Source organism: Mus caroli, unplaced genomic scaffold (assembly GCF_978045245.1).
Source record: "Mus caroli unplaced genomic scaffold, Mus_caroli_1 scaffold_9, whole genome shotgun sequence".
NCBI lineage: Eukaryota > Metazoa > Chordata > Mammalia > Rodentia > Muridae > Mus > Mus caroli.
Window position 1 is genome coordinate 5327331 of NW_028227264.1, and position 24724 is coordinate 5352054.

The following is a 24724-nucleotide window of genomic DNA, read 5'->3' on the forward strand; positions in this document are numbered from 1 at the left end:
AGGAGTAATATAACTAAAAATAAAAATTAGGAAGAATTAGGAAACCATAGGTTAAAATCTTAGTGCACTGGCTATGGAGCCTGTGTCTGATCTCTGTATCTACAAATCCAAGGCTAGGAGAAGAAAGTTCAGAGATAGAAGTAGTACTTTATGAAAGATATCTTTAGTTTCCCAAGAGAGTGTCAAAGCCAAGGTCAACTGAACCAGAGTTCCAGAGAATCAGCTACTGCAAGGCCAACTGAAGGGTGTGCTAGCCCTGGCTTTGTCAGAGGCTGTAGGAGGGTTAATCGAGGTTGGCTTGAACGACTAACAGACTGCTCTGGGATAGCCTATGCTAACAGATAACCTACATATTGCCAACCAAGAGGGGTCTTTGAGTAGACTTGATTACCCATGAATTCTGCTCTCCCCTCCCCCGAATAGGACTCTGATCCATAAATAGTGTTGTGAAGATGTACTCCAGACCCTTGTATTATAAATGCACTAAAGCTATGCATGGATTTGAGAAAAAAAAATCTCTATCACATAATTCTTGACAGTGGCCTGGAGGAAATAAGAGTTGTTGACAGCCACATGCCTAGCAATCGGGCATCTGTGTTTTCTAGGGTGAGCAGGGAAATTTTCCAGAAAGTTCTTGAGCAGATTTCTGAGAACATTCATTTTTCTTTCAAGGTTTAATCAAAAGATTGTAAGCTTCCCAGCCTGGGTGACTGCAAAAGGATGGGCCAGAAGGATATCTGCACCTCCTTAAATGAAAGTGTGAAGTCTCAGAAGGTAACCACAGAGAAGAAGCTGGGATGGAGTCCCTCCACTCCCAAGATCCCACTCTATTCTCCCAGGGATTGCTAGCTTTGCGAAGTAGGACACTGTGGGACTTCCTAGTACTTCCTGGTCCCCTCCCAGGGCACACAAGCCAATCAGAGGAGAAGCCAGTGTCTCCAGGTTCCTCCTGGTATCCACATGTACTTCTGAGTAAGTGTTCTGTTTGCCATTCTTGTGTCTAGAATTCTAGAATGTTGGGATATTATAGCTCTCCCTGCCCTCAGGGATTGTCGGCTGATCTGCATGGCCATTCTGCATGTAGAGGCAATGTGGGGACTTTTGAACTCCCCAGTAAAGGTCAATGAAGTGTGTCCTCCAGATAGCACTGAGCTCTGGAAGGCTAGCTATTCAGACAATGGTAGACTTCCCCCTTAATTAGCAGGGTTTTCTCACAGGATACCACAGATGTAAAAGCCCCACCTGCTCAGAGACAACCTGCTACTCTAAAGTATGCCTGTGAACCAGTGATCCCCGTTTCCTTGGTTCTCACTACTTCTTTAGCAAGAAGTAAAATTTACCAAAAACAAACAAACAGAAAACAACAAAAATGGAAAATAATCTAGGAGGACCTTCCAAACCAGTTTCAGAAGAAATAACAAAGTTCAAAATAGGCCCGAAGTGGTAGCCCCACAAGAGCCTGTGCTCCCCGCTGCCACAGTCCTAGGTCTTAGCTTCAGCTCTTCTAAATCTCTCTGAATAGGAAACCAGCACAAGGTGGTAAACACAGTGCCAGGAAAGTCACGTCCGTAATGATAATAAAAAGTCCATACTGACTTTGACACATAGCTGAGACCCTGTTTATTGAGGCAGTGTGAACTCAGGATAGGGGCAGATACTTTCCAATTTCTAGAACAAAACATTGAGCCTTTGATGTTGGCATATTGGCGTCTTTCTTTGGGGTGAATTCTGGGTAGGTTTTGTTTTGCTTGTTTGATTTTTCTGCAAGTGTTTTGCGCTTCAGATTAATATGACAACCGAAGTTTGTGTTATTGGAAGAGATTCTGGTTCTCTGTGCCCAAAGCATTTGACTACTGAGTATATCATTAAGTGAATTTGAAGGTGACTTGGACCTTTATTTTTATTTTTTTAAAGGACCTCTCCAGATGTGCTTCTGCCTTCTTGAGGCCTGACCTTCCTGTCTCTGATGGCATTAAGCTGACGCCACAGGCATGCAGAAGTTGTCAGTAAACCAATGAAACCCTAGGTGGAACAAGACATAGAGGGCACCGGTCACGTTAGATATTAAGTTCAGCCTGTGGGTGTGGATGTCTGAGTAACTTTCCCACCGACCCTCATCACCTTTTTTAAAAGCAAACTATTGAAAGGTGAGAAAGAGATGGCAGATGATGTAAAAGCCATTATACCATGTTCACGTCCTGTGAATCCTGTACCTCGGTATTGATGCGAATCAATACAGGGGCAGATACTTTCCAGTTTCTGAGAACGAATGGGAACTGTAGACCCCATCCCACCCCCACAGCCACAAACACAACAGAAGTCGGGTTACTTACAAGACCATTCAGTTCTGAGGTGAAAAAACACGGATGGCATTTTACAACAATTCACTATTCCTTGAAGATTAAGAGCTGGTAGAAATTTTAGGCTGAGCAGAAGGATCTGTTTAGCAGAAACTTCACAAATCTGATTTATGTTTTATGAGGAATTAAATTACAGGGCTTTTTTTTTTCCTTTTTAAAACTCTGGACCATTAAAACCAACCATTCAGCCAAAAATGTATTTGGGATTTAACATTTTCTTTTGGAAAAACATTTTTTAAAGTGATGAATTCCAGGCACTAAAGGGCTGTGAAACTCTATTTTAACAATATGATGGGGCCTACCTTCAACCAAAGCAAAGTTAATAATAATATGGTCTAAGATCAAGGCTAATAACACATGCGGTTCACTATCTACGTATAGACACTCTGGGAGTTGTGCCGTCTTTGGTGATAGCCATTGGGGCTGATTCTGAGTTGGTAAGAGTAAGCTAATCTTCCATGATCGATGCCAGAAACCAACTCACATGCCCTACTATACTTGGGCAAACAATATCCTATGCTATAATGTGGAAATCTAGAAGGGTGGGTGAGCCAAGAACTCACCCTGAACAAACACAAGATTTCATCACCACGTGGAGTGTCAGGACTCTATTCTGGCTCTAAGAAGATGGGAAGCCTCAGCCCATCAGAGCTGGTTCTGACTCAGAGTCAATCCCAGATTCCTCCAGGTTGTTTTCTGTCAGATCGCACCGGGATGGGCCAGGCCTTATGTCTCGGTAGCCTACTCCTCTTTAGCAGGACTCGCTGTCAGGTAGATGGATGAGAAAGTGGACAGGACTTTACCTCACAGGACTGGGACTCCTGAGCCAATGGGAGAAGCTATGCCAATGTTTATCAAATAAGTTCTGAATGCTCCACCTCCATCCCATGGCCCACAAAAATCACCTCAGATGAATACTTTTGTGAACTACTATGAAAACAAGTTGTTAGAAAAAACAATGACCGTGGTCTTGTCAGATCACTGTGTAGGTTCCCAAATGCTAATTCTTGGTCTCTGTTCTCATCTCATCTCATTGGGGGCTGGCAGCAGGCTGCTTGTGAACTGGCACCATTCCATGTTCTTACAATTTGGGTCACAAGTTGACCCAAAAAGCTTGACTTTGGCTTGGGTCACTGCAGACACAAAGGCCCCATTGGGACATGATCTCAGACAAAAGCACCATTCCTCCTGTGACTCCTAGGGCAAGTGACAGTATTCCCAGCCACACCAGGGGGACAGGCCTGGCCAGGGAAACCTTTCCCTCCTCCTGCACTGAGCCTTGGAGCATCTTTCTTTGACTTTATTTTCTTTTCAAACTCCTTTCTGGGTAAATGCAGGAGATTCCAGCAGCCCTGACACCCTGGCTCATATGGAATGTATTTAGAGAGAAGGAAAAACTCCAATGGTTATATGATTTTGAACTGGCTCGGACACAGTGTGGCTGGAATTTCAGCACTGGCTTTTGTTTACGTTCGTTATGACACATTGGTTATAGAAGCTGTTGCTACTGCTATGCTAACAGCTGTAGCCTAGACCCTTCAATGGTTTTGTCTTCTCCTGTACATTAGCTGACTGATGGGGTTCACCCAGCCAGGGCCTCAGCTCTCTTGCTTGGAAGCCTTCACCATGGCTCATGGACTTTTCAAAGGCATTTCTCCCAAAAGGAACATCTGCCAGCATAAGACACTGAAGGGTCTCTTCTCATCAGACTCAACTAATATGATATTTTTTGGCACACATACACACATTGTTTGTTTGTTTGTTTGTTTGTTTGAGATAGGTTTTCTTCATATAGCCCTGGCTGTCCTGGAATTCTCTCTCTAGACCAGGCTGGCCTTGAACTCAGAGATCAGCCTGCCTCTGTTTCCAGAGTGCTGGAATTAAAGGCATGCCCCACCATTGCCTGTCAGCCTATATTCTTAAGAGTTATCTTTCTTCATCAGTTTTTAACCTATGAGCCTTCTCCTAAAAGAGACCTTGAACATGGCACCAATATGTCTTCTAGCGATTCAAAACAGTAGCTGGAGTCCATGTTTAAATATGTTCCTATCACTGTGATGAAAATATGTGACAGAAACATATTAAGAAAGGGAAGGCTTATTTGGGATCCCTGTGTCAGAGGGTTCCAGTTCTTGGTAGCATAGAAGGTATGGATGTGTTCACCATGGCAGGAGCATGCAGCAGACTCTTCACATCATAGTGGACCTCCACCACGTGGGACTAGTTATAAGCTTTTAATATCCACTACTTCCATCAGCTGGTAGCACTACTAGTAAAGGGCCTGCAGCTTCCCAAAACAGCAGCTACCAACTGGGGACTAAGTGTTCAAAACATAATACCATGTGGGCCATTTCAGATTCAAGCTATCTGGGGCCTCATCAAAGAGCATAGGGTCCCGTTGATGATGTCCCAATGAAGGGGACCTTGAGTTGGCTTGCTTTGTTCCTGAAGTTTTGCCAGCACTTCAGGGCATGGATACTGAAGCAACACTTTGATAGTTTGTTCACAACCTTGCCTGGCTGACATTTCATGAGAGAAATGTGTGTAAGAGATCAAGTCAGGATCTATGAACACAAAGTGGGCCCTAGACCCTTCCCATCCAGAGAGTAGGGATATCTGAAGTTAAATTCAAAGGCTTGGACTATATGCCTCCACTTGCTCGTCCTTGAAAGAGTCACTAACATGACAGAAACTTCACAACAGACTGCAAAGTCACAGGGACAGAAGAGTTGAAGAGGGATGTTTGTGTCAGACAGACTTTCACCAGTTTCTGGCAGATAGAGAGCAGCTGGAGGCAAGCATCCCCTTGGTGGAGCTGAGGGGTTTCTGGAGTGCTGAGAAAGGTGCCAGCTCACCTACCACCATCCCTGAGAGGCCAAGGAGTGTAGGAGATCTGGCCACGAGGCTGGCGGTCTAGCTATGAAAGAAATTCTCTCCAGGGCTGTGTGTGACCATGTGTCTCACAGTGCTTCCCACTTACCTCAGGGAAACATTCCTCACTGCATTTTACACTGGGGGGCTGCAGCTGAGGCTCTAAGGGCTTTGCAAACCCAGAGAGGAAAAGCAGGAGAGATGCAGGCAAAAATACAGTGACCAGTGCAGTCAGGGTGACCTGCTGTTCTGTTGCCATAGCAACAACCAGATGTGTGTTCCACATCCCTACTACATCACGCTTTCCCTCTCATCCCCAAAACAGATGTGTGCAGGGTTTCCTAGTGGGGAAACTCAACATGCCCGAGAGCAAATGAGATCTGTGACAGTTATAGAAATGTCCCCAGTGAACATGCCACGGTTGCTCAGTCACCTCACATCAACTTGTCAGGATCCAGTAAGACTCCCACTAGATGGCACCTCAAGTCAATCTTCTCTGCCGCTGCCAGAAGTCTAAGGATGACCTCCACCACCAGAGGAAATCTCCCAGGCTGACAATGGATGCCCAGACCAACCACACTGCCAACAGGAGTGCACGGCCCGCAGAGACGGGGTGTCCCAGGGAAGGAAGGGAAGGCTCTGAGGATGACTTGCCTCGTTTGAACAGCTTTAAGACATCGGAAAAATTAGAATATAAAAAGTAAAAATTTTAAAACAGGGAAAGAGTCAAAGAGATAGGAAACAAAGAGAGGGGAAAAATAATGAACAAAGCAAAGAAATGCTGGAGAGATGGCTCGGGTTAAGAGCACTGACTGCTCTTCTAGAGGACCTGAGTTCAATTCCCAGCAAACACACGGTGGCTCACAATCATCTGTAATGGGATCTGATGCCCTCTTCAGGGTGTCTGAAGAGAGTGACAGTGCACTCACATTAAAAAAACAAACAAACAAACAAATATTTTTTAAAAAAAAAAGTGTCTAGGAGTCTGGATATCTGATGGGAAAATGCTCACGATAAAATCATTAAAGAGGAGCTGGCGAAGGGATTAGGAGCACGGGCTGCTCTTCCAGAGGACCTGGGTTCAATTCCCAGTATCCACATGGTAGCTCACCACTGTCTGCATCTCCAGTTCTAGGATCCCACATCCTCACACAGACATACATGCAGGCAAAACACCAATGTCCATAAAATAAATAAATGAAAAAAAATTTTTAGATCGTTAAAGAAATAAAACAAGAAATGATAAAAATGGGGCTGGAGAGAGGAAGGAAAAAAGGGTGGTGTGTGTAGAATGTAATTATGAAGAAATTCACATAGGCCAGATCAATAGTGGAGACAGGCAGCCGAGCATCACTTCTCAAACACTCAGGAACTGCAGAAACTGACTTGCCGCTAAGGTTCAAATGGCCCTTGCAAGATGCATGTTGAAATGTTGAGAAATTATTAGGTCAGGAGAAGAGATTAATGCCATCATTTGGGGAGTAAAAGCAAGGTTGGCAAATGGCTCCCTATAAATCAGAGGACATCGGGCCCCTTCCTCCCTGTCTTAGTCACTGTTGTATTGCTGTGAAGAGACACCAGAACCAAAGCAACTCTTATAAGAGAAAGCATTTAACTGGGAGGATTGTTTGCAATTTTAGAGGTGTAGTCCATTCTTATCATGGTGGAGAGCATGGTAGCATGAATGGCGCTGGAACAGTAGCTGAGAGATAATGATCTGCAGGCAGAAGAGCAAGAACAGGAGAGGGAGGAAGGGAGAGGGAGGAGAAGAAAGGGGGAGCGAGAGGGAGAGACAGAGACAGAGACACAGTGAAAGATGAGAGAGCAAGAGAGCAGGAGAGACAGAGACAGAAACAGAGAGAAGAAGAGAAAGAGAGAGCAGGAGAGTGAGTGAGTGAAGGAGCAAGAAAGAAAGAGAGACAGAGAAACACACACAGAGCACGTGCAAGAGAGTGAGAGTATGAGAGACAGGCAGAGAGAGTGTGTGTGTGTGTGTTCGAGTAAGAGAGAGACAGAGACACAGGGAGAGAGAGAGCAAAAGAGTGACAGAGAGAGAGGGAGGTAAGGAGTGAGGAAGAAAGAAAAGGAGAGAGTGAGAGATTTTTGAAACCTGAAAGCCTACCCCCAGTGACATACTTACTTCAAGGCCACACCTCTTAATCCTTCCTAAACAGTGCCAGCCATTCTTATTCAAATCACTTCGCCCCCCTGTGCTCACCTCCTGATCCTTTCTGCCTTGCAGCAAAGTTTCCCTCAACTGACAAGGCCTAGGACTTCCAACCCTCTAGAACAAACCTGTAGTTTTTATGGTATTCTGTTACAGTAGTGGAGCATGGAGCAGGACACCCCCAACTCCACCATGCGCCTTGTATTAGGAGGTAACGCAGGGACACCTTACAGTAGGATGAAATATCAAGTCAAAGCCAGGGACCACAGGGAATGGGAGACAAAATTCTCTCTCTCTCTCTCTCTCTCTCTCTCTCACACACACACACACACACTGAAAGTGACAGAGCAGAGCTGTGCAGGAGCTTCCAAGAAATGAGCTCAAGCTTTAGCAAGAGGTGAGCAACTCTGAGCTGGAGGTAGGGGTGTGTGTGTGGGGTGTGTGTGTGTGTGTGTGTGTGTGTGTGTGTGTGTGGTGTGTGTGTGTGTGTGTGTGTGTGTGTGGTGTGTGTGTGGTGTGTGTGTGTGGGGTGTGTGGGGTGTGTGTGTGTGGGGGTGTGTGTGTGTGGGGGGTGTGTGTGTGGGGGTGTGTGTGTGGGGTGTGTATGTGGGGTGTGTGTGTGGTGTGTGTGTGTGTGTGTGGTGTGTGTGGGTGTGTGTGGGGTGTGTGTGTGAGGGTTGTGTGTGTGGGTGTGTGTGTGTGTGGGGTATGTGTGTGGGGTGTGTGTGTGGGGGGGGTGTGGGTGTGTGTGTGTGTGGGGTGTGTGTGTGTGGGGGTGTGTGTGGGTGTGTGTGTGTGTGGGGGGGGTGTGTGTGGGGTGTGTGTGGGGGGTGTGTGGGGGTGTGTGTGTGGGGGTGTGTGTGTGTGGGTGTGTGTGTGTGTGGGAGGGGAGAACTAACATCTGATAACACTGAAATGATATTAAAATAATATTGATGTAACATCAAGATTTGATAAGTAAAAACAAATCTCAGTATTTTCTTTTAAAGAAAGGCATTAATTAATTCCAGAAAAAGCAATATCTGCTGCTAGAAGTCAAACATAACTGTGAAATACTAGTGAGTAACTGTGATATACAGAGTGGGTTGTCAGCGAAACCCGGCAGTGAGGCCAAAATGCCTATCGTATTAGGAGAGCAGGGGGTGGAGGGAGAAGTAGAGGAAAAGGTGATGAGATAAAAGAACTAAATAACATCTTGTGTAATCACTTAAGAGGTAATATCCTGTGCACACTAGCAATAAATGGCACGGGGTTCGGAAGACCCACATACCCACACTCACAGTGGCTGGCAGCCTGCAGAGCTGAGACTGAAGGGAGATTGGAACAGTGAAGGCCAATTCCTGGTGCACATCTTTTTTGAATATACTGGGTCTTATCTAAGGGTCTTAGTTCACTTTAATGAAGAGTTAAAAACAAGGTAAGACTCCAAGAGCACCGACTGCTCTTCCAGAGGTCCTGAGTTCAATTCCCAGCAGCCATATAGTGGCTCCCAACCATCTGTAATGGGATCCGATGTCCTCTTCTGGTGTGTCTTAAAGACAGCTCCAGTGTATTCATAAATAAAATAACAGACAAACAGACAGACAGACAAACAAAGACTCCAGGAATCTGTGCTTTGATACGCGGTCCCAGTCATGTCTGCTTGGCCAAACGTGGAGGTGAGCAGCCTAAACTCCCACTGTCTTCTCACCATCAGGGTCACGCTGGATTTCTCCGTAGGTTTGTGGAGAAGAGATGAATGTGCTAGACAAGGTCCACATGGCACCACTTGGCAGACAGTAATGCCAGTGTCTGACTTTTTTTTTACTGTACCCTTTTACAGTTTGCCACTAGACAACTTTGTAACACTAGACAAACTAGGGCATCGTAGCCTGACAGAAACTTCTGAGGGCCTACAAAAACACAGACCAAGAAATGATATGTCTACTTGAAAAAGATTTGGCTAGAAAAAATTAGAACATTCGGCTGTACAGTGCTGAGTCAGACAAAAATGGGCTAGAGAGCTGCACCACCCACTCCTCGCCTGGGCTATGTGCCGCCTCGCCCCCATTTCTCTGTGCTTGGATGTGATCTCTATGCAGAGCCAGTGAAGGGGGCAAAGCCACAGCCCAGAGTACAGAGAGTCCTCAAGTCCTCTGTCAAGAGCCCCATCTGCATCCTGGGTGGGTAGAGGCATTGTGGCATAGGCCATGAATGATAGAAGACTAGGAAGGCCTTATTAATATCAGCTGCCCATCTCCAGGGTTAGGTCTAATCTTGGCTCATGCTTTAGAAGTGGGGCAGCTTTGTAAATGAGCAGAGAAGTCTACAATTGTAACATATGAGGTGTAAAGTCATCCCTTGGTCATAATCTCACGCAGTGCAAAGCATGCGACTGTCAGTCTGATTGAAAACAACTTGGGGTGGAAGCCATTACATTCTAAAGCAGAGGAAAATAACCTCAGGACACAGATGGCTGCTATCTCCTCCACTTCTCTGCCATTAGACAGCTTTCATTAGGGGAAACGACTCATAAAAGGGGAAACTTTCCCAGAACACTGTGCAAATTTGGAAGTTATGGGGGAGTGTGCATTTGGGGTTCTCCATATGGGAAAATTGGGACCCAGAAGAGATCAAGGCCCAGGGATGAAGGATGGGTTAGAAGAAAGTGGTCTAAGAAGAGGATCCCAGGATTTCTAGAGGACCATGCCTGGGGAAAGAGGCAGTTCAAGGCCAGGCCAGGGAGGGATGGGAGCAGATAGGGAATCCTCAATTCCCTCACCACTGGGCACGGCAATTTTGGAGGTCATTGGCTGGCATCTAGAGAAGGAGAGGGAAATCCCAGAAGTCACTGCCAGGCCCACAGTTCCAACAGAAACTGATGGGTACAGGCAGAGAAGCTGGAAGGACATCAAGGGAGAAGAACTTTGGGTGGAAAAGCTCAGGACTGGGAATTGCCCCCAAGCACTGAAAGGAAGCGAGAGCCTCTCCAGTCAGGATAGGAATTGGGCAGGGCAGCACACCCGAGACTGGTGTGGATGACACGGGTCTATGTTACATCACAGGAAGGGTAGATGCTGTGGCCTTGTACAGACTGAGGCAAAGAGAAGTGTCACTGAACCTGAGAGGACTCTGGGCTCAACTCGGGGAGTCAGGATCAGCAGGCATGAGGCTTCCACACCCATGCGGCAAACTCCTACACAACCTTTAAGCCAGGGCCTGAATACCCCTACTGGAGTCATGTGACTCCAGACTAAGGGATGCTATTCCATGTACTTGGTTTATTTTTTACACCACCCTGTCCCAGGGCTGGCAAAATTCAGACATCTAGAATTATATCTACACGTTTAACATGTTCAATATTAGAAAAATCAATGTTCTCAGCTGAGTCCTCTGTGTCGCCATCACTGTAGAGACACCTCACAGAAGACACTCTAACCTAGAGGAAGAACGGCCTTCAAGCAAGAGCAGCGGACAAGCAAATGAAAACTAGGTTTGAAAACAATACCAGTCACGGTCGGCGGTATTTCCAATAAAACAAGCAACAAGAGGAAGCAGATAAAACACACAGAGAGAGGAAACTCCCCCCCCCCCAGCCCCAGTGTGGTGTGTGTGTGTGTGTGTGTGTTAGGCTCTCATCTAAGCTTTCCTAACATATGCATCTAGAGGCTGCAGGCACATAAGATAACAGTCCTATAAGCTGTATTGGGGTACCAGGCTGCAGTTACAGGGTCCCATCAGCCCTTGAAGGAATATATTCTCTAAATATATCTGAGAGCAAAGGGAAAGAAGCTCTTCCAGGCAGTGGCAATTCTCCACTTTGCCCCGCAGCCACTGACGCGTCATCGGTTGTACTAAGGCTCTAGAACTGCCCTCTATCTCCCTCGGCCATCAGAAGGTGCCACGTTTTCAAAGTGGCTTAACCAGAGGTGACCTGTGGACATTTCTTTCTTGTTTACTTTTCTTCCAGTATTAGGACTCGAACCCATGGCTTCATGCTGCCAGGTAAGTACGCTACCACTGAGCTATACCCTCAGACCTTACGATGACCTTGTGGTTTTCTTGCATAAACTTTACTTTGACCGCGACCATTTACAGATCTTGTCTTCGAGCTTTTGCCTTCAGCGGAAACACACTGTGAACGCGTAACAACCATGAGCCCGTGATGGTGAGGAGGGTTTTTTAGAAGGACTCGGCTTTGTGGTGTTTTGTGGTGGTTCTGAGAACTCAGGCTTGAATGTCACCTCTGTTACTTGGGGTCGTAGCACTGTACATGGAACTCACTGGCTGTGGGTGAGGGTTACGGCCCCTTTAAAGCCGGGGTCCTTGTTTAAGAAAGGGAAAGAAGATCTGCTACCTCACCTTAGGGATTCACTCAAGAACCCAGCCAGGCTGGCTATGTGGAGCCATGCGAGCATCTGAAATGCGATGCACATGATCCCTCTTTAGACGCTGTGGCAGGTTTGTGATCCAGGACAATACTCAAGAAAGGATAGATCATGAGTCTGCTTGTTTGAGCTTGGATAGGTACACATAGACACACATAGACACAGAGATATACACACACACAAGGATACACATATACACAGACATATACACTCATATAGATACACACACAGACACATACAGATAGACACACACACACATTCATATATAGACAAACACACAGAGACCCATACATAGACATTCACACACACAGACTCACAGACATACACACGCACACATGTACATACACAGTCACACAGATTTCATATATACACATACACTCATATATAGACATACGCATGCACAGACACACAGACATACATAGTCACACACAGACATACACAGATACACAGACACATAGAAAGGCACACACAGAGACACACAAATACGCACACATACATACCCACATGTGATCCACTGTTAATATTATTAGAATCTGAACTTAGGACTTAGCTAGTGAAAACTACCTGGAGACTATGGATAGGAGATGAAGCATGAGAAGAGAGGGGCCACACTATCAGCAATGATAATTATCTAAAGAACTTCATTGGCTTCTGAAGCTAGATTAATTTCTTCTGGCATTATTGAATTATTTTAAGGTTCCAGAATTTTCAAAGCTTTTGTTTTAGGTCAGCAACAATAGAAAGTATGAAATAAAAATAGAAATGAAAGATGAAAGGCAGCACCTGTTTAATGTGGGTATTTTAGAATTGTAGGTAGGTGTGTTCTGAACTAACAGTATATATACATGTGTGCATAAACATCGCATAGAGACTCACTGGAGATGAACATATTTGATTGTGAACTCCTACACCTCCAATACCAGTGGCTCCCATAAAGTGCAAGTTAGATGTCTAAAGTTAGTGGAATTTCAGGTTGTTTGAACTGGGCTCGCATATCTATGTTCAGACCATAAGGATGACTGCTCTGCTCTGCAGGGGCTGAGTTTTCACCGGAAACCATGGTTATCTCCTGGGGAAAATAGAGCAATGCTGCCCCCTGCTGGAGGAAGGCTAACAGTGCCTAACATTCTGATGGCTGTTTGGCTATGGAAAACAAACTAGCAAGACAGAAACCATGACTCTCCCTTCATTAAAATCATCATCATCATCATTATAATAATAAATATTTGTATTTGGGCATGCATTATCTATTAAATGGAAGGTACACCGTAAGACCCAAAATTCAGCACCAGTTAAGGGAAACTGGTCCCCAGTCAAATCTCAATGGTGAACTTCATTTCAAAGTCCTAATCGGACATTTCTGGTAAGAATTCAGACAGTTGAAGCAAGTCCCTACTGACTTGGATGATATGTGCTCTTTATCTGCTGATCAGGCATGTCAGTGTGGCAGTGTTTCCAGTTAAGGGCCTCCCTCGAGAAACACAAGATTCCCCGGAAGAGAATGCTTCCCCTTCTCCTAAGACAGAAATACAGAACTGTAATGTCTTCAAGGCAGAAGGGCCATAGTCACAGATCAGCTCTAACTGATGAGCTAAGATGACACTCCTCCTTTCCTCTTCTCTTAGTCTTGCCCATTTGCTCGTCCCACCTCTCTCTCTGTCTGTCTGTCTGTCTGTCTGTCTCTCTCTCTCTCTGTCTCTCTCTCTCTCTCTCACACACACACACACACACCTCATCTTCTGCCTTCCTTCACGCTTCCCTCCTTTTCTGGCTGTAGAGGTTACAGCAAAATCTAAAGTCATGTTTTTTCACAGCTATGCCTGATGATATCTCATCACTGGATGCTCAGTATATGTTAAGGACTATGGATCCTGCCCCTTTAAGGTAGGTAACATTTATGCACATTATACAGATGGGGAAGGCTGAGGCTTCAGGTGGGTACCTTGCCATAGCCATACTGCTAATAAGTGAGCATGCCTTCTGACAACCTTTAGTTAACCACCATGATAAACACAGATGGCACGGAGAATGAAGACTAGAAATGACCAGCAGGGAGATCTTTATCTTGATCACCCTGGTAGCAGCAGCCCCAAGGAAGATAGAATTCTGGACAGTGAGCCCTCTCTAGGCTGCAGATATGGATGGATGATCTCCATCACCACACGAGAGGCACTGTGGACTACCCAGGACTACGAGAGGACTGTGTGAATTGGGGGCTGAACAAGGAGCTCAAAAGCACACCGCATGAGACCTTAGATCTCAGAGAGACAAACCCTGAAGGTCACACAGTAAGAATGTCTCTGTTCAGGCTACACAGTCTGACCTAGGGCAGAGAATATGCCAGGAGAGCTTCCTGGCTCAGGTTAGCACTCTTTTATAAGAATGACTTTTGAAAAATAATAATTATTCATTTATTTTATAAGTACACACCAGAGGAGGGCATCGGATCCCATCACAGATGGTTGTACACCACCATGTAGTTGCTGGGACTTGAACTCAGAACCTCTGGAAGAGTACTCAGTGCTCTTAACTACTGAGCCATCTCTCCAGACTTCAAGAATGACTTTGGTTATATAGAAACCAAGCATTCATTTACTATTTGTTTTAATTCTGTTGGATTTTTTTCTTTAATTTCTAGATTGGTAAAAACTAGAATTTAAATGGTGTGGCACACCATTTAAAATTTTTCTTTTATGCATCTGTTACTTCTAGCAAATGCTCTCATTTGAATACTGCAATGCAAATTAACTCACAAACACTGTAATACTGATCAAAGACCTTGAGGGGTGGGGTGGGGGTCTAGTGGTCACTTATAGACAATGAACAAGCAAAAAATCTATCTGGCACAACATTTGATGTGTCCTTTGTCATCCTTATCTGTAAAATGTGTGAACATATTTTCTAAAACAGTCCCTTGTAAATGAACTTAGTTTGCGAGGTTAGTACTTGAGTCCGTGGTTTGGAATTTATTTTGATGGTTGCCAACTGTGTTCTCAAAGCCTCCCCTAAATGCCTACTGAGTTTCCCATCATGCTCCAGGGCTTATAATTACAATGGAAACAAGAAGATGAATACTGAAGTAATTCTAGTAATGGAAAGCATTTTAAACACAAGGTAAAAGGAGAGGACACGTGAGTTCTCAAGTTTTTGAAGAAGGAAAGTTATGGGTTTCACTAGGCCACAAAGTTCCGTCCACCAGCTAGGTGGCGCTATTGAACAATACTAACTTGGTTACTATTGAACAAGACTAACTCAGTTACTGCTCCCGCCAGAACTGCTTCTATTACATATAGTCAGGTGCTCTTTGTTTTTAAATTAACTTGCTTAATTTATTTTAGCTGTTACCATCAATAACTGCAACTTAGCATACAAAATCAGACCTGAGAAATTTCTGTCAGCTCACAGTATGCTAGGTTTGTTTGCTTGCTTGTTTTGGTGGCACTGGAGATCAAACTCAGCACCAACATTTCAGGGGCTTGGGAGTTAAGGAAAGGAGACACAGACACATTAAAATTCATGGCTCAGAAGTACTGCAGTCTTTCTCTTCCCTTTATCGTAAGGGGCTTCGTACAGAGGGGCTATAGATTTCTCTAGGTTGGCTTCTGTTTTTCTTTCAAAAGGGGCAGGGGTAAAAAGTAAAGATCGTGGGGATTTAGCAGTAAGAGAAGGGGTGTGTGATGGTCAGATTTCATTGTAAACCTGACTGAATTGGGTCATCATGAAAATATAAGTTTGGATGTTTTCTGAAGGTGCTTCCTGGAAGGTTCAACGGAGGAGAGAAAACCACTGGTGGCCGGTACCATCCTGTGGGGTGGTGTCCCAGACTGAATAAAGAGAGGAGGGCTGACCACTGGCTCTTTCTCTGCTTGCTTGCAGGCAGCTGAGGCAATGTGAATAGTGTGACTGTAGCATCTGGGGATCATATCCAGGCTGTAGGCCTGCTAGGAAAGAGCTCTACCATTGAATTGCGCTATCAGCCCTAGAATTCTTGCATACGGGAAGCATCAGGATTCTAGTGTGCCATCCACGAGAACAAGGCATTCTGGTGAGGACAGGGAGAAGAGCGCTACACCCCCTTTCACCTGTCTGACCTTTAACCCACCAATGCATCATGGTGACAGAGCAATATTGCACCTTGTGTCTGCAGAAGTCTAAATAGAACAAGAGGTTGGCCAGGAGTTTCTGCTCAACCCACACCCTCTACCTTGGGGGGACACAGAGACTATTAGGACAGAGGAACCATTTGCTCCCTTGGCCTTCAGAGTCATTGAATAGCAGAAGACAATGCCAAGTCGCCCCAGTACACAGAAGTTGTTGAACTCTCGGTCCGAGGTTCATTTGGTCATGCATGCACACATTTCACATCAGCAGAGAGCGAATCTGGGGTCATAAATTGTATCGACAGCTGACCAGCACCGGGGTAGCTAGGGCGCAGGGTCGGCCAACACCCGCCAGCTGCCCACGACACCCACTACAGGATCTTGAGACTTCTGGTGAGTGGAACACAGCTTCTGCTCCAGTCCAATAGCGCGGGACCTGAGACTGCTTTGGTTAGGGAGGCAGAAAACCGACCTGAGTAGAGCCACAAGCCTCTTCCGGTCTGACCAGCACCAGAGTAGCTAGGGCACAGGGTCCGCTGACACCCGCCAGCTACCCATGACACCTGCCACAGGATCTTAAGACTTCTGGTGAGTGGAACACAGCGTCTGCTCCAATCTTTAAACAGTGACAACAATAACAACTAACCCCAGAGATTACCAGATGGCGAAAGGTAAACGTAATAATCTTACTAACAGAAACCAAGACCACTCACCATCATCAGAACCCAGCACTCCCACTTCGCCCAGTCCAGGGCACCCCAACACACCGGAGAAGCTAGACCCGGATCTAAAAGCATATCTCATGATGATGGTAGAGGACATCAAGAAAGACTTTAATAACACACTTAAAGAAATACAGGAGAACACTGCTAAACAGGTAGAAGACATTAAAGAGGAAGCACAAAAATCCCTTAAAGAATTGCAGGAGAACACTGCTAAACAGGTAGAAGACATTAAAGAGGAAGCACAAAAATCCCTTAAAGAATTGCAGGAAAACCAGACCAAACAGGTGATGGAATTGAATAAAACCATCCAAGACCTAAAAAGGGAAGTAGAGACAATGAAGAAAACCCAAATTGAGGCAACACTGGAGATAGAAACCCTAGGAAAGAAATCTGGAACCATAGATGTGAGCATCAGCAACAGAATACAAGAGATGAAAAAGAGAATCTCAGGTGCAGAAGACTCCATAGAGAACATCGGCACGACAATCAAAGAAAATACAAAATCCAAAAAGATCCTAACTCAAAACATCCAGGAAATCCAGGACAAAATGAGAAGACCAAACCTACGGATAATAGGAATATATGAGAATGAAGATTTTCAACTCAAAGGACCAGCAAATATCTTCAACAAAATTATAGAAGGAAACTTCCCAAACCTAAAGAAAGAGATGCCCATAAACATACAAGAAGCTTACAGAACTCCAAATAGACTGGACCAGAAAAGAAATTCCTTCTGACACATAATAATCAGAACAACAAATGCACTAAATAAAGATAGAATACTAAAAGCAGTAAGGGAAAAAGGTTAAGTAACATATAAAGGCAAGCCTATCAGAATTACACTGGATTTTTCACCAGAGACTATGAAAGCCAGAAGGGCCTGGACAGATGTTATACAGAAACTAAGAGAACACAATTTCCAGCCCAGGCTACTATACCCACCCAAACTCTCAATTACCATAGATGGAGAAACCAAAGTATTCCACGACAAAACCAAATTCACACATTATCTTTCCACGAATCCAGCCCTTCAAAGGATAATAACAGAAAAAAACCAATACAAGGACGGAAACCACGTCCTAGAAAAAGCAAGAAGGTAATCCCTCAACAAACCTAAAAGAAGACAGCCACAAGAACAGAACACCAACTCTAACAACAAAAATAAAAGGAAGCAACAATTACTTCTCCCTAATATCTCTTAATATCAATGGACTCAACTCCCCAATAAAAAGACATAGACTAACAGGCTGGCTACAGAAACAGGACCCAACATTTTGCTGCTTACAGGAAACTCATCTCGAGAAAAAGGTAGACACTACCTCACAATGAAAGGCTGGAAAACAATTTTCCAAGCAAATGGTAGGAAGAAACAAGCTGGAGTAGCCATTATAATATCTGATAAGATTGACTTCCAACCCAAAGTCATCAAAAAAGACAAGGAAGGGCACTTCATTCTCATCAAAGGTAAAATCCTCCAAGAGGAACTATCAATTCTGAATATCTATGCTCCAAATACAAGGGCAGCCTCATTCATTAAAGATACTTTAGTAAAGCTCAAAGCACACATTGCACCTCACACAATAATAGTGGGAGACTTCAACACATCACTTTCACCAATGGACAGATCATGGAAGCAGAAACTAAACAGGGACACAGTGAAACTAACAGAGGTTATGAAACAAATGGATCTGACAGATATCTACAGAACATTTTATCCTAAAACAAAAGGATATACCTTCTTCTCAGCACCTCATGGTACCTTCTCCAAAATTGACCACATAATTGGTCACAAAACAGGCCTCAACAGATACAAAAATATTGAAATTGTCCCATGCATCCTATCAGATCACCATGGACTAAGACTGATCTTCAATAACAAAATAAATAATAGAAAGCCAACACACACATGGAAACTAAACAACACTCTTCTCAATGATACCTTGGTCAAGGAAGGAATAAAGAAAGAAATTAAGGACTTTCTGGAATTTAATGAAAATGAAGCCACAACATACCCAAACTTATGGGACACATTGAAAGCATTTCTAAGAGGAAAACTCATAGCTCTGAATGCCTCCAAAAAGAAACTAGAGAGAGCACACATTAGCAGCTTGACAACACACCTAAAAGCTCTAGAACAAAAGGAAGCAAATTTACCCAAGAGGAGTACACGGCAGGAAATTATCAAACTCAGGGGTGAAATCAACCAAGTGGAAACAAGAAGAACAATTCAAAGAATCAACCAATCGAGGAGCTGGTTCTTTGAGAAAATCAACAAGATAGATAAACCCTTAGCCAGACTCACTAGAGGGCATAGGGAAAGTATTCTAATTAACAAAATCAGAAATGAAAAGGGAGACATAACAACAGACCCTGAAGACATCCAAAACACCATCAGATCCTTCTACAAAAGGCTATACTCAACAAAACTGGAGAACCTGGATGAAATGGACAAGTTTCTAGACAGATACCAAATACCAAAGTTAAATCAAGATCAGGTTAATGATCTAAACAGTCCCATATCCCCTAAAGAAATAGAAGCAGTCATTAATAGTCTCCCAACCAAGAAAAGCCCAGGACCAGATGGGTTTAGTGCAGAGTTCTATCAAACCTTCAAAGAAGATCTAATCCCAGTTCTTCACAAACTATTCCACAAAACAGAATCAGAAGGTACTCTACTCAACTCATTCTATGAAGCCACAATTACTCTGATACCTAAACCACATAAAGACCCAACAAAAATAGAGAACTTCAGATCAATTTCCATTATGAATACTGATGCAAAAATCCTCAATAAAGTTCTCGCTAACCGAATTAAAGAACACATCAAAACAATCATCCATCCTGACCAAGTAGATTTCATCCAAGGGATGCAAGGATGGTTCAATATACGAAAATCCATCAATGTAATCCATTCTATAAACAAACTCAAAGACAAAAACCACATGATCATCTCGCTAGATGCTGAAAAAGCATTTGACAAAATCCAACACCCATTCATGATAAAAGTCTTGGAAAGATCAGGAATTCAAGGCCCATACCTAACCATGATAAAAGCAATATACAGCAAACCAGTAGCCAACATCAAAGTAAATGGTGAGAAGCTGGAAGCAATCCCACTAAAATCAGGGACTAGACAAGGCTGCCCACTCTCTCCCTACCTGTTCAACATTGTACTTGAAGTCCTAGCCAGAGCAATTAGACAACAAAAGGAGATCAAGGGGATACAAATCGGAAAAGAAGAAGTCAAAATATAGCTTTTTGCAGATGATATGATAGTATACATAAGTGACCCTAAAAATTCCACCAGAGAACTCCTAAGCCTGATAAATAGCTTTGGTGAAGTAGCTGGATATAAAATTAACTCAAGCAAGTCAATGGCCTTTCTGTACACAAAGGATAAACAGGCAGAGAAAGAAATTAGGGAAACAACACCCTTCTCAATAGTCACAAACAATATAAAATACCTTGACGTGACTCTAACTAAGGAAGTGAAAGATCTGTATGACAAGAACTTCAAGTCCCTGAAGAAAGAAATTAAAGAAGATCTCAGAAGATGGAAAGACCTCCCATGCTCATGGATTGGCAGGATCAACATTGTAAAAATGGCTATCTTACCAAAAGCAATCTACAGATTCAATGCAATCCCCATCAAAATTCCAACTCAATTCTTCAATGAATTAGAAAGGGCAATCTGCAAATTCATCTGGAACAAAAAAAACCCTAGGATAGCAAAAACTCTTCTCAAGGATAAAAGAACCTCTGGTAGAATCACCATGCCTGACCTAAAGCTGTACTACAGAGCAATTGTGATAAAAACTGCATGGTACTGGTATAACGACAGACAAGTAGACCAATGGAACAGAATTGAAGACCCTGAGATCAACCCACATACCTATGCTCACTTGATCTTTGACAAGGGAGCAAAAACCATCCAGTGGAAAAAAGACAGCATTTTCAACAAATGGTGCTGGCACAACTGGCGGTTATCATGTAGAAGAATACGAATTGATCCATTCCTATCTCCTTGTACCAAGGTCAAATCTAAGTGGATTAAGGAACTCCACATAAAACCAGAGACACTGAAACTTATAGAGGAGAAAGTAGGGAAAAGCCTCGAAGATATGGGCACAGGGGAAAAATTCCTGAATAGAACAGCAAAGGTTTGTGCTGTAAGATCGAGAATTGATAAATAGGACCTCATAAAGTTGCAAAGCTTCTGCAAGGCAAAAGACACCGTCAATAAGACAAAAAGACCACCAACAGATTGGGAAAGGATCTTTACCTATCCTAAATCAGATAGGGGACTAATATCCAATATATATAAAGAACTCAAGAAGGTGGACTCCAGAAAAATCAAATAACCCCGTTAAAAAATGGGGCTCAGAACTGAACAAAGAATTCTCACCTGAGGAATACCGAATGGCAGAGAAGCACCTGAAAAAATGTTCAACATCCTTAATCATCAGGGAAATGCAAATCAAAACAACCCTGAGATTCCACCTCACACCAGTCAGAATGGCTAAGAACAAAAATTCAGGTGACAGCAGATGCTGGCGAGGATTTGGAGAAAGAGGAACACTCCTCCATTGTTGGTGGGATTGCAAGCTTGTACAACTACTCTGGACTGATGTCTGGCGGTTCCTCAGAAAATTGGACTACTGGAGGATCCCTCAATACCTCTCCTGGGCATATATCCAGATGTCCCAACCGGTAAGAAGGACACATGCTCCACTATGTTCATAGCAGCCTTATTTATAATAGCCAGAAGCTGGAAAGAACCCAGATGCCCCTCAACAGAGGAATGGATACAGAAAATGTGGTACATTTACACAATGGAGTACTTCTCAGCTATTAAAAGGAATGAATTTATGAAATTCCTAGGCAAATGGATGGATCTGGAGGGCATCATCCTGAGTGAGGTAACATATTCACAAAGGAACTCACACAATATGTACTCACGGATAAGTGGATATTAGCCCAGAAACTTAGGATACCCAAGATATAAAATACAATTTGTTAAACGCATGAAACTCAAGAAGAACGAAGACCAAAGTGTGGACACTGTGCCCCTTCTTGGAATTGGGAACAAAACACCCATGGAAAGAGTTACAGAGATAAAGTTTGGAGCTGTGAAGAAAGGATGGACCATCTAAAGACTGCCATATCCAGGGATCCATGCCATAATCAGCTTCCAAACACTGACACCATTGCATACACTAGCAAGATTTTGCTGAAAGGACCCAGATATAGCTGTCTCTTGTGAGACAATGCCGGGGCCTAGCAAACACAGAAGTGGATGCTCACAGTCAGCTATTGGATGGATCACAGGGCCCCCAATGGAGGAGCTAGAGAAAGTACCCAAGGAGCTAAAGGGAACTGCAACCCCATAGGTGGAACATTATTATGAACTAACCAATACCCCAGAGCTCTTGACTCTAGCTACATTTGTATCAAAAGATGGCCTAGTCGGCCATCACTGGAAAGAGAGGCCCATTGGACTTGCCAACTTTATATGCCCCAGTACAGGGGAATGCAAGGGCCAAGGGGTGGGGGTGGGTGGGTGGGGGACTGGGGGGGGGGAGTGTATTGGGGACTTTTTGGATAGCTTTGGAAATGTAATTGAGGAAAATACCTAATTAAAAAAAAATTGTATCGCCACAATCCCTACTCAGTAACTGAGTTTAGAACAGACAGCGGGGGGTCTCGGGAACCCCTTCTGTGCCAGGAATTCTTCTTTTTTTTTTTTTAATCACTTTGCTTTTGGAAAAGAGCTAGGGCACCCCAGATGCATTCTGAATACAGAATCGATGTACCACACCTTGTAACCTCATGGAGCCGCTGCACCAGGCTTCTGGAAGCTTTCCATCCTACTACACAGAATACCAGACGTCCCTGACTCCTCCTGAGGACTTTACCACATTGTTACTGCCAAAATCAAAGAGGAAAGAGTTTTAATTTACTGGTGGGAAGACGGTAGCTGTAGGTCAAAGAGCTAAGGGTGATCTTCACAGGTCTCTTCTACTTTAGTGAGTGTGCTTACAGATCGTGGGATCAAGGCCCACCTTGATCTCAATCTGTAAGCTTGATCCCACAATGGCGTCAGAGACGCCATCCATTTAGCTGAAGAAAATAGAAAGTTAATTCAAGCAGCAACTAGGTGCATGCTCCTTTGGATACACTTGTCATTGTAGGTTTATATGTGCTTAAAAACAGATGTTTTGTTTTTTTGTCTTTCGAGACAGGGTTGTAGTCTTGGCTGTCCCGGAACTCACTCTGTAGACCAGGCTCACCTTGAACTCAGAAATCCGCCTGCCTCTGCCTCCCAAGTGCTGGGATTAAAGGTGTGTGCCACCACTGCCCAGCTTAAAAAAAGATGTAAATGGCTTCATATCTTGCCATTTAACAGATGTCTGGATAAATATGTGTCACTAAGATTCAGTCAGCCCTTTATCCCCACCTCCTCTCTTTCTCCTGTCTTTCCTTCACTTACACAGAGAGGGTGGGGGAGGAAGAGGGAGGAGAGGAAGAGACAGAGGAAGGGTCCACACAAGAATGCCTAAAGTCTTCCTTTAAGACTCTAATGTAGGGTAAGCCCTCTCTAGGGCTGCACAAAGAGAGGGAGGCTCACAGTGTCTTACAGAGCAGTCATCAGACACAGCACCACGCTGACACCCTTCCCATTCAACAGACTCAGTAAACTCCTGCATGTGCCTGTTATCAGAAGGACAGAGGGAGCGCTAGTTCCAAAGCCCAGCCATTGAAGACTCATTATAGTTCTAGCTCTTCAAACCGATTTTCTGATAGGAAGGCTCTCAGCGGGGCTCACCTTTAGGTTTTCAGGCACATTCTTACATGCAGATAAATTAGATTTTCATTTCTGAATGAGAGCGGGGGAGAGCTGGGAGGCTTTTGAAGAACCTGTCAGCCCATCTACCCAAATGGCAGGGCCGCAGTGTAGCAGGAAGGGCAAAGACAGGCCCTGGGGACACAGATGTGGTTCCAAGTCCACCTGACTGTCTGCAGTCCTTGGGAGGGTCTCCTCTGTTGGCTATTTCCACCAGGCCATTTGCCCTCGTCCATTTTCCAGCATAACAGCACAAAGCCGCAAACCGATCGGGAAATAAGTATGCAAGACACGCTGTGCAGAGTAGATTAAGGCACAGAGGAAAGCGTGTGGCAAGAAAGCATCTTCCTCTCAAGCTAAATAATAATGAGAGGAAAATAAATGATGGATTTCTGAAAGTAATTATATTCACAATGACACCGTGGGCTGTCCTGTGATCGCTTTGCCGCTCGCTCTCTATTTCTCGTTCCTACTTGGGGAGCACTTGGTGTGTGAGAGCAAAATCTTAATTGCATTTTCGATTTGTTTCCCTATCTAATCTACTGCCGGGGTTTTACACGCCAGAGTGCGTTTGTCAATGGCGCTTGGGCCAGAGCTGCCCCATCTCAAACAGCTCTTGCCCTACCACTGTTTGCATCCAGGAGCTCCAGGTGTGCACACGCACTCCCCATCCTCTGTTCACCCTGGCACCATGCTGGTGGAGAATGTTGTGAACGTCTGTTTTTAGGGAACAGGACATAGCCATGGGAATGCTAACCATGGTGACTCTGTGTTTCACCTTAGAGTCTGGGGTTTGGAATTGAAAGCGCATGCCACTCCTCTGTTGTTGAAAGCCTGGGGGACACAAGATGTCACATTGTATTTTCATCTCCCAAGTCCTTGTCAAGACTGGAAAGCCTTACATGGGACCCTTCCAGGGAGAGGGCATCCAGTGGCATTACCTGGGTCCTTGTAGATGCTCAGCACACCCTTGAAGTAATGAGGTAAAAATCTTTCCAGTAAGAGCAGCACGTCTTCCAGCTCCTCCAGGATCCCCACGAGCAGGAAGTTTTCGTTCACGTTCAGCTTGGCCCTCTCCAGCGCCCACTCGCCGGGCTCCCTTGACAAGACAAGAAAGTTGCTTTACCTCAAAGACCTGTGATGTGTGCAGCAACAACCCGTGAGGCTAGTTCTAGAACTGTGCGGTCTTCCCTGGTTTCTCTAGATGATGTGTGTTTCACATGTGCACAGGGCCAGGGCCTTGAAATGAATATGCCTCTCTAAGTATTTGGTGAAAGACAAATACAGGCG

At 44.4% G+C, this 24724-nt stretch overlaps 1 protein-coding gene across 1 annotated transcript in view; it reads right to left on the reverse strand.

Annotated features, from left to right (window-relative positions):
* Ust (uronyl 2-sulfotransferase) overlaps positions 1-24724 on the reverse strand; it is a 318112-nt gene that overhangs the window by 26017 nt on the left and 267371 nt on the right. The window contains exon 7 of the mRNA XM_021174866.2: positions 24376-24533. Within this exon, the coding sequence (XP_021030525.1) occupies positions 24376-24533 (158 nt within the window). The remainder of the gene's footprint in view (positions 1-24375; positions 24534-24724) is intronic.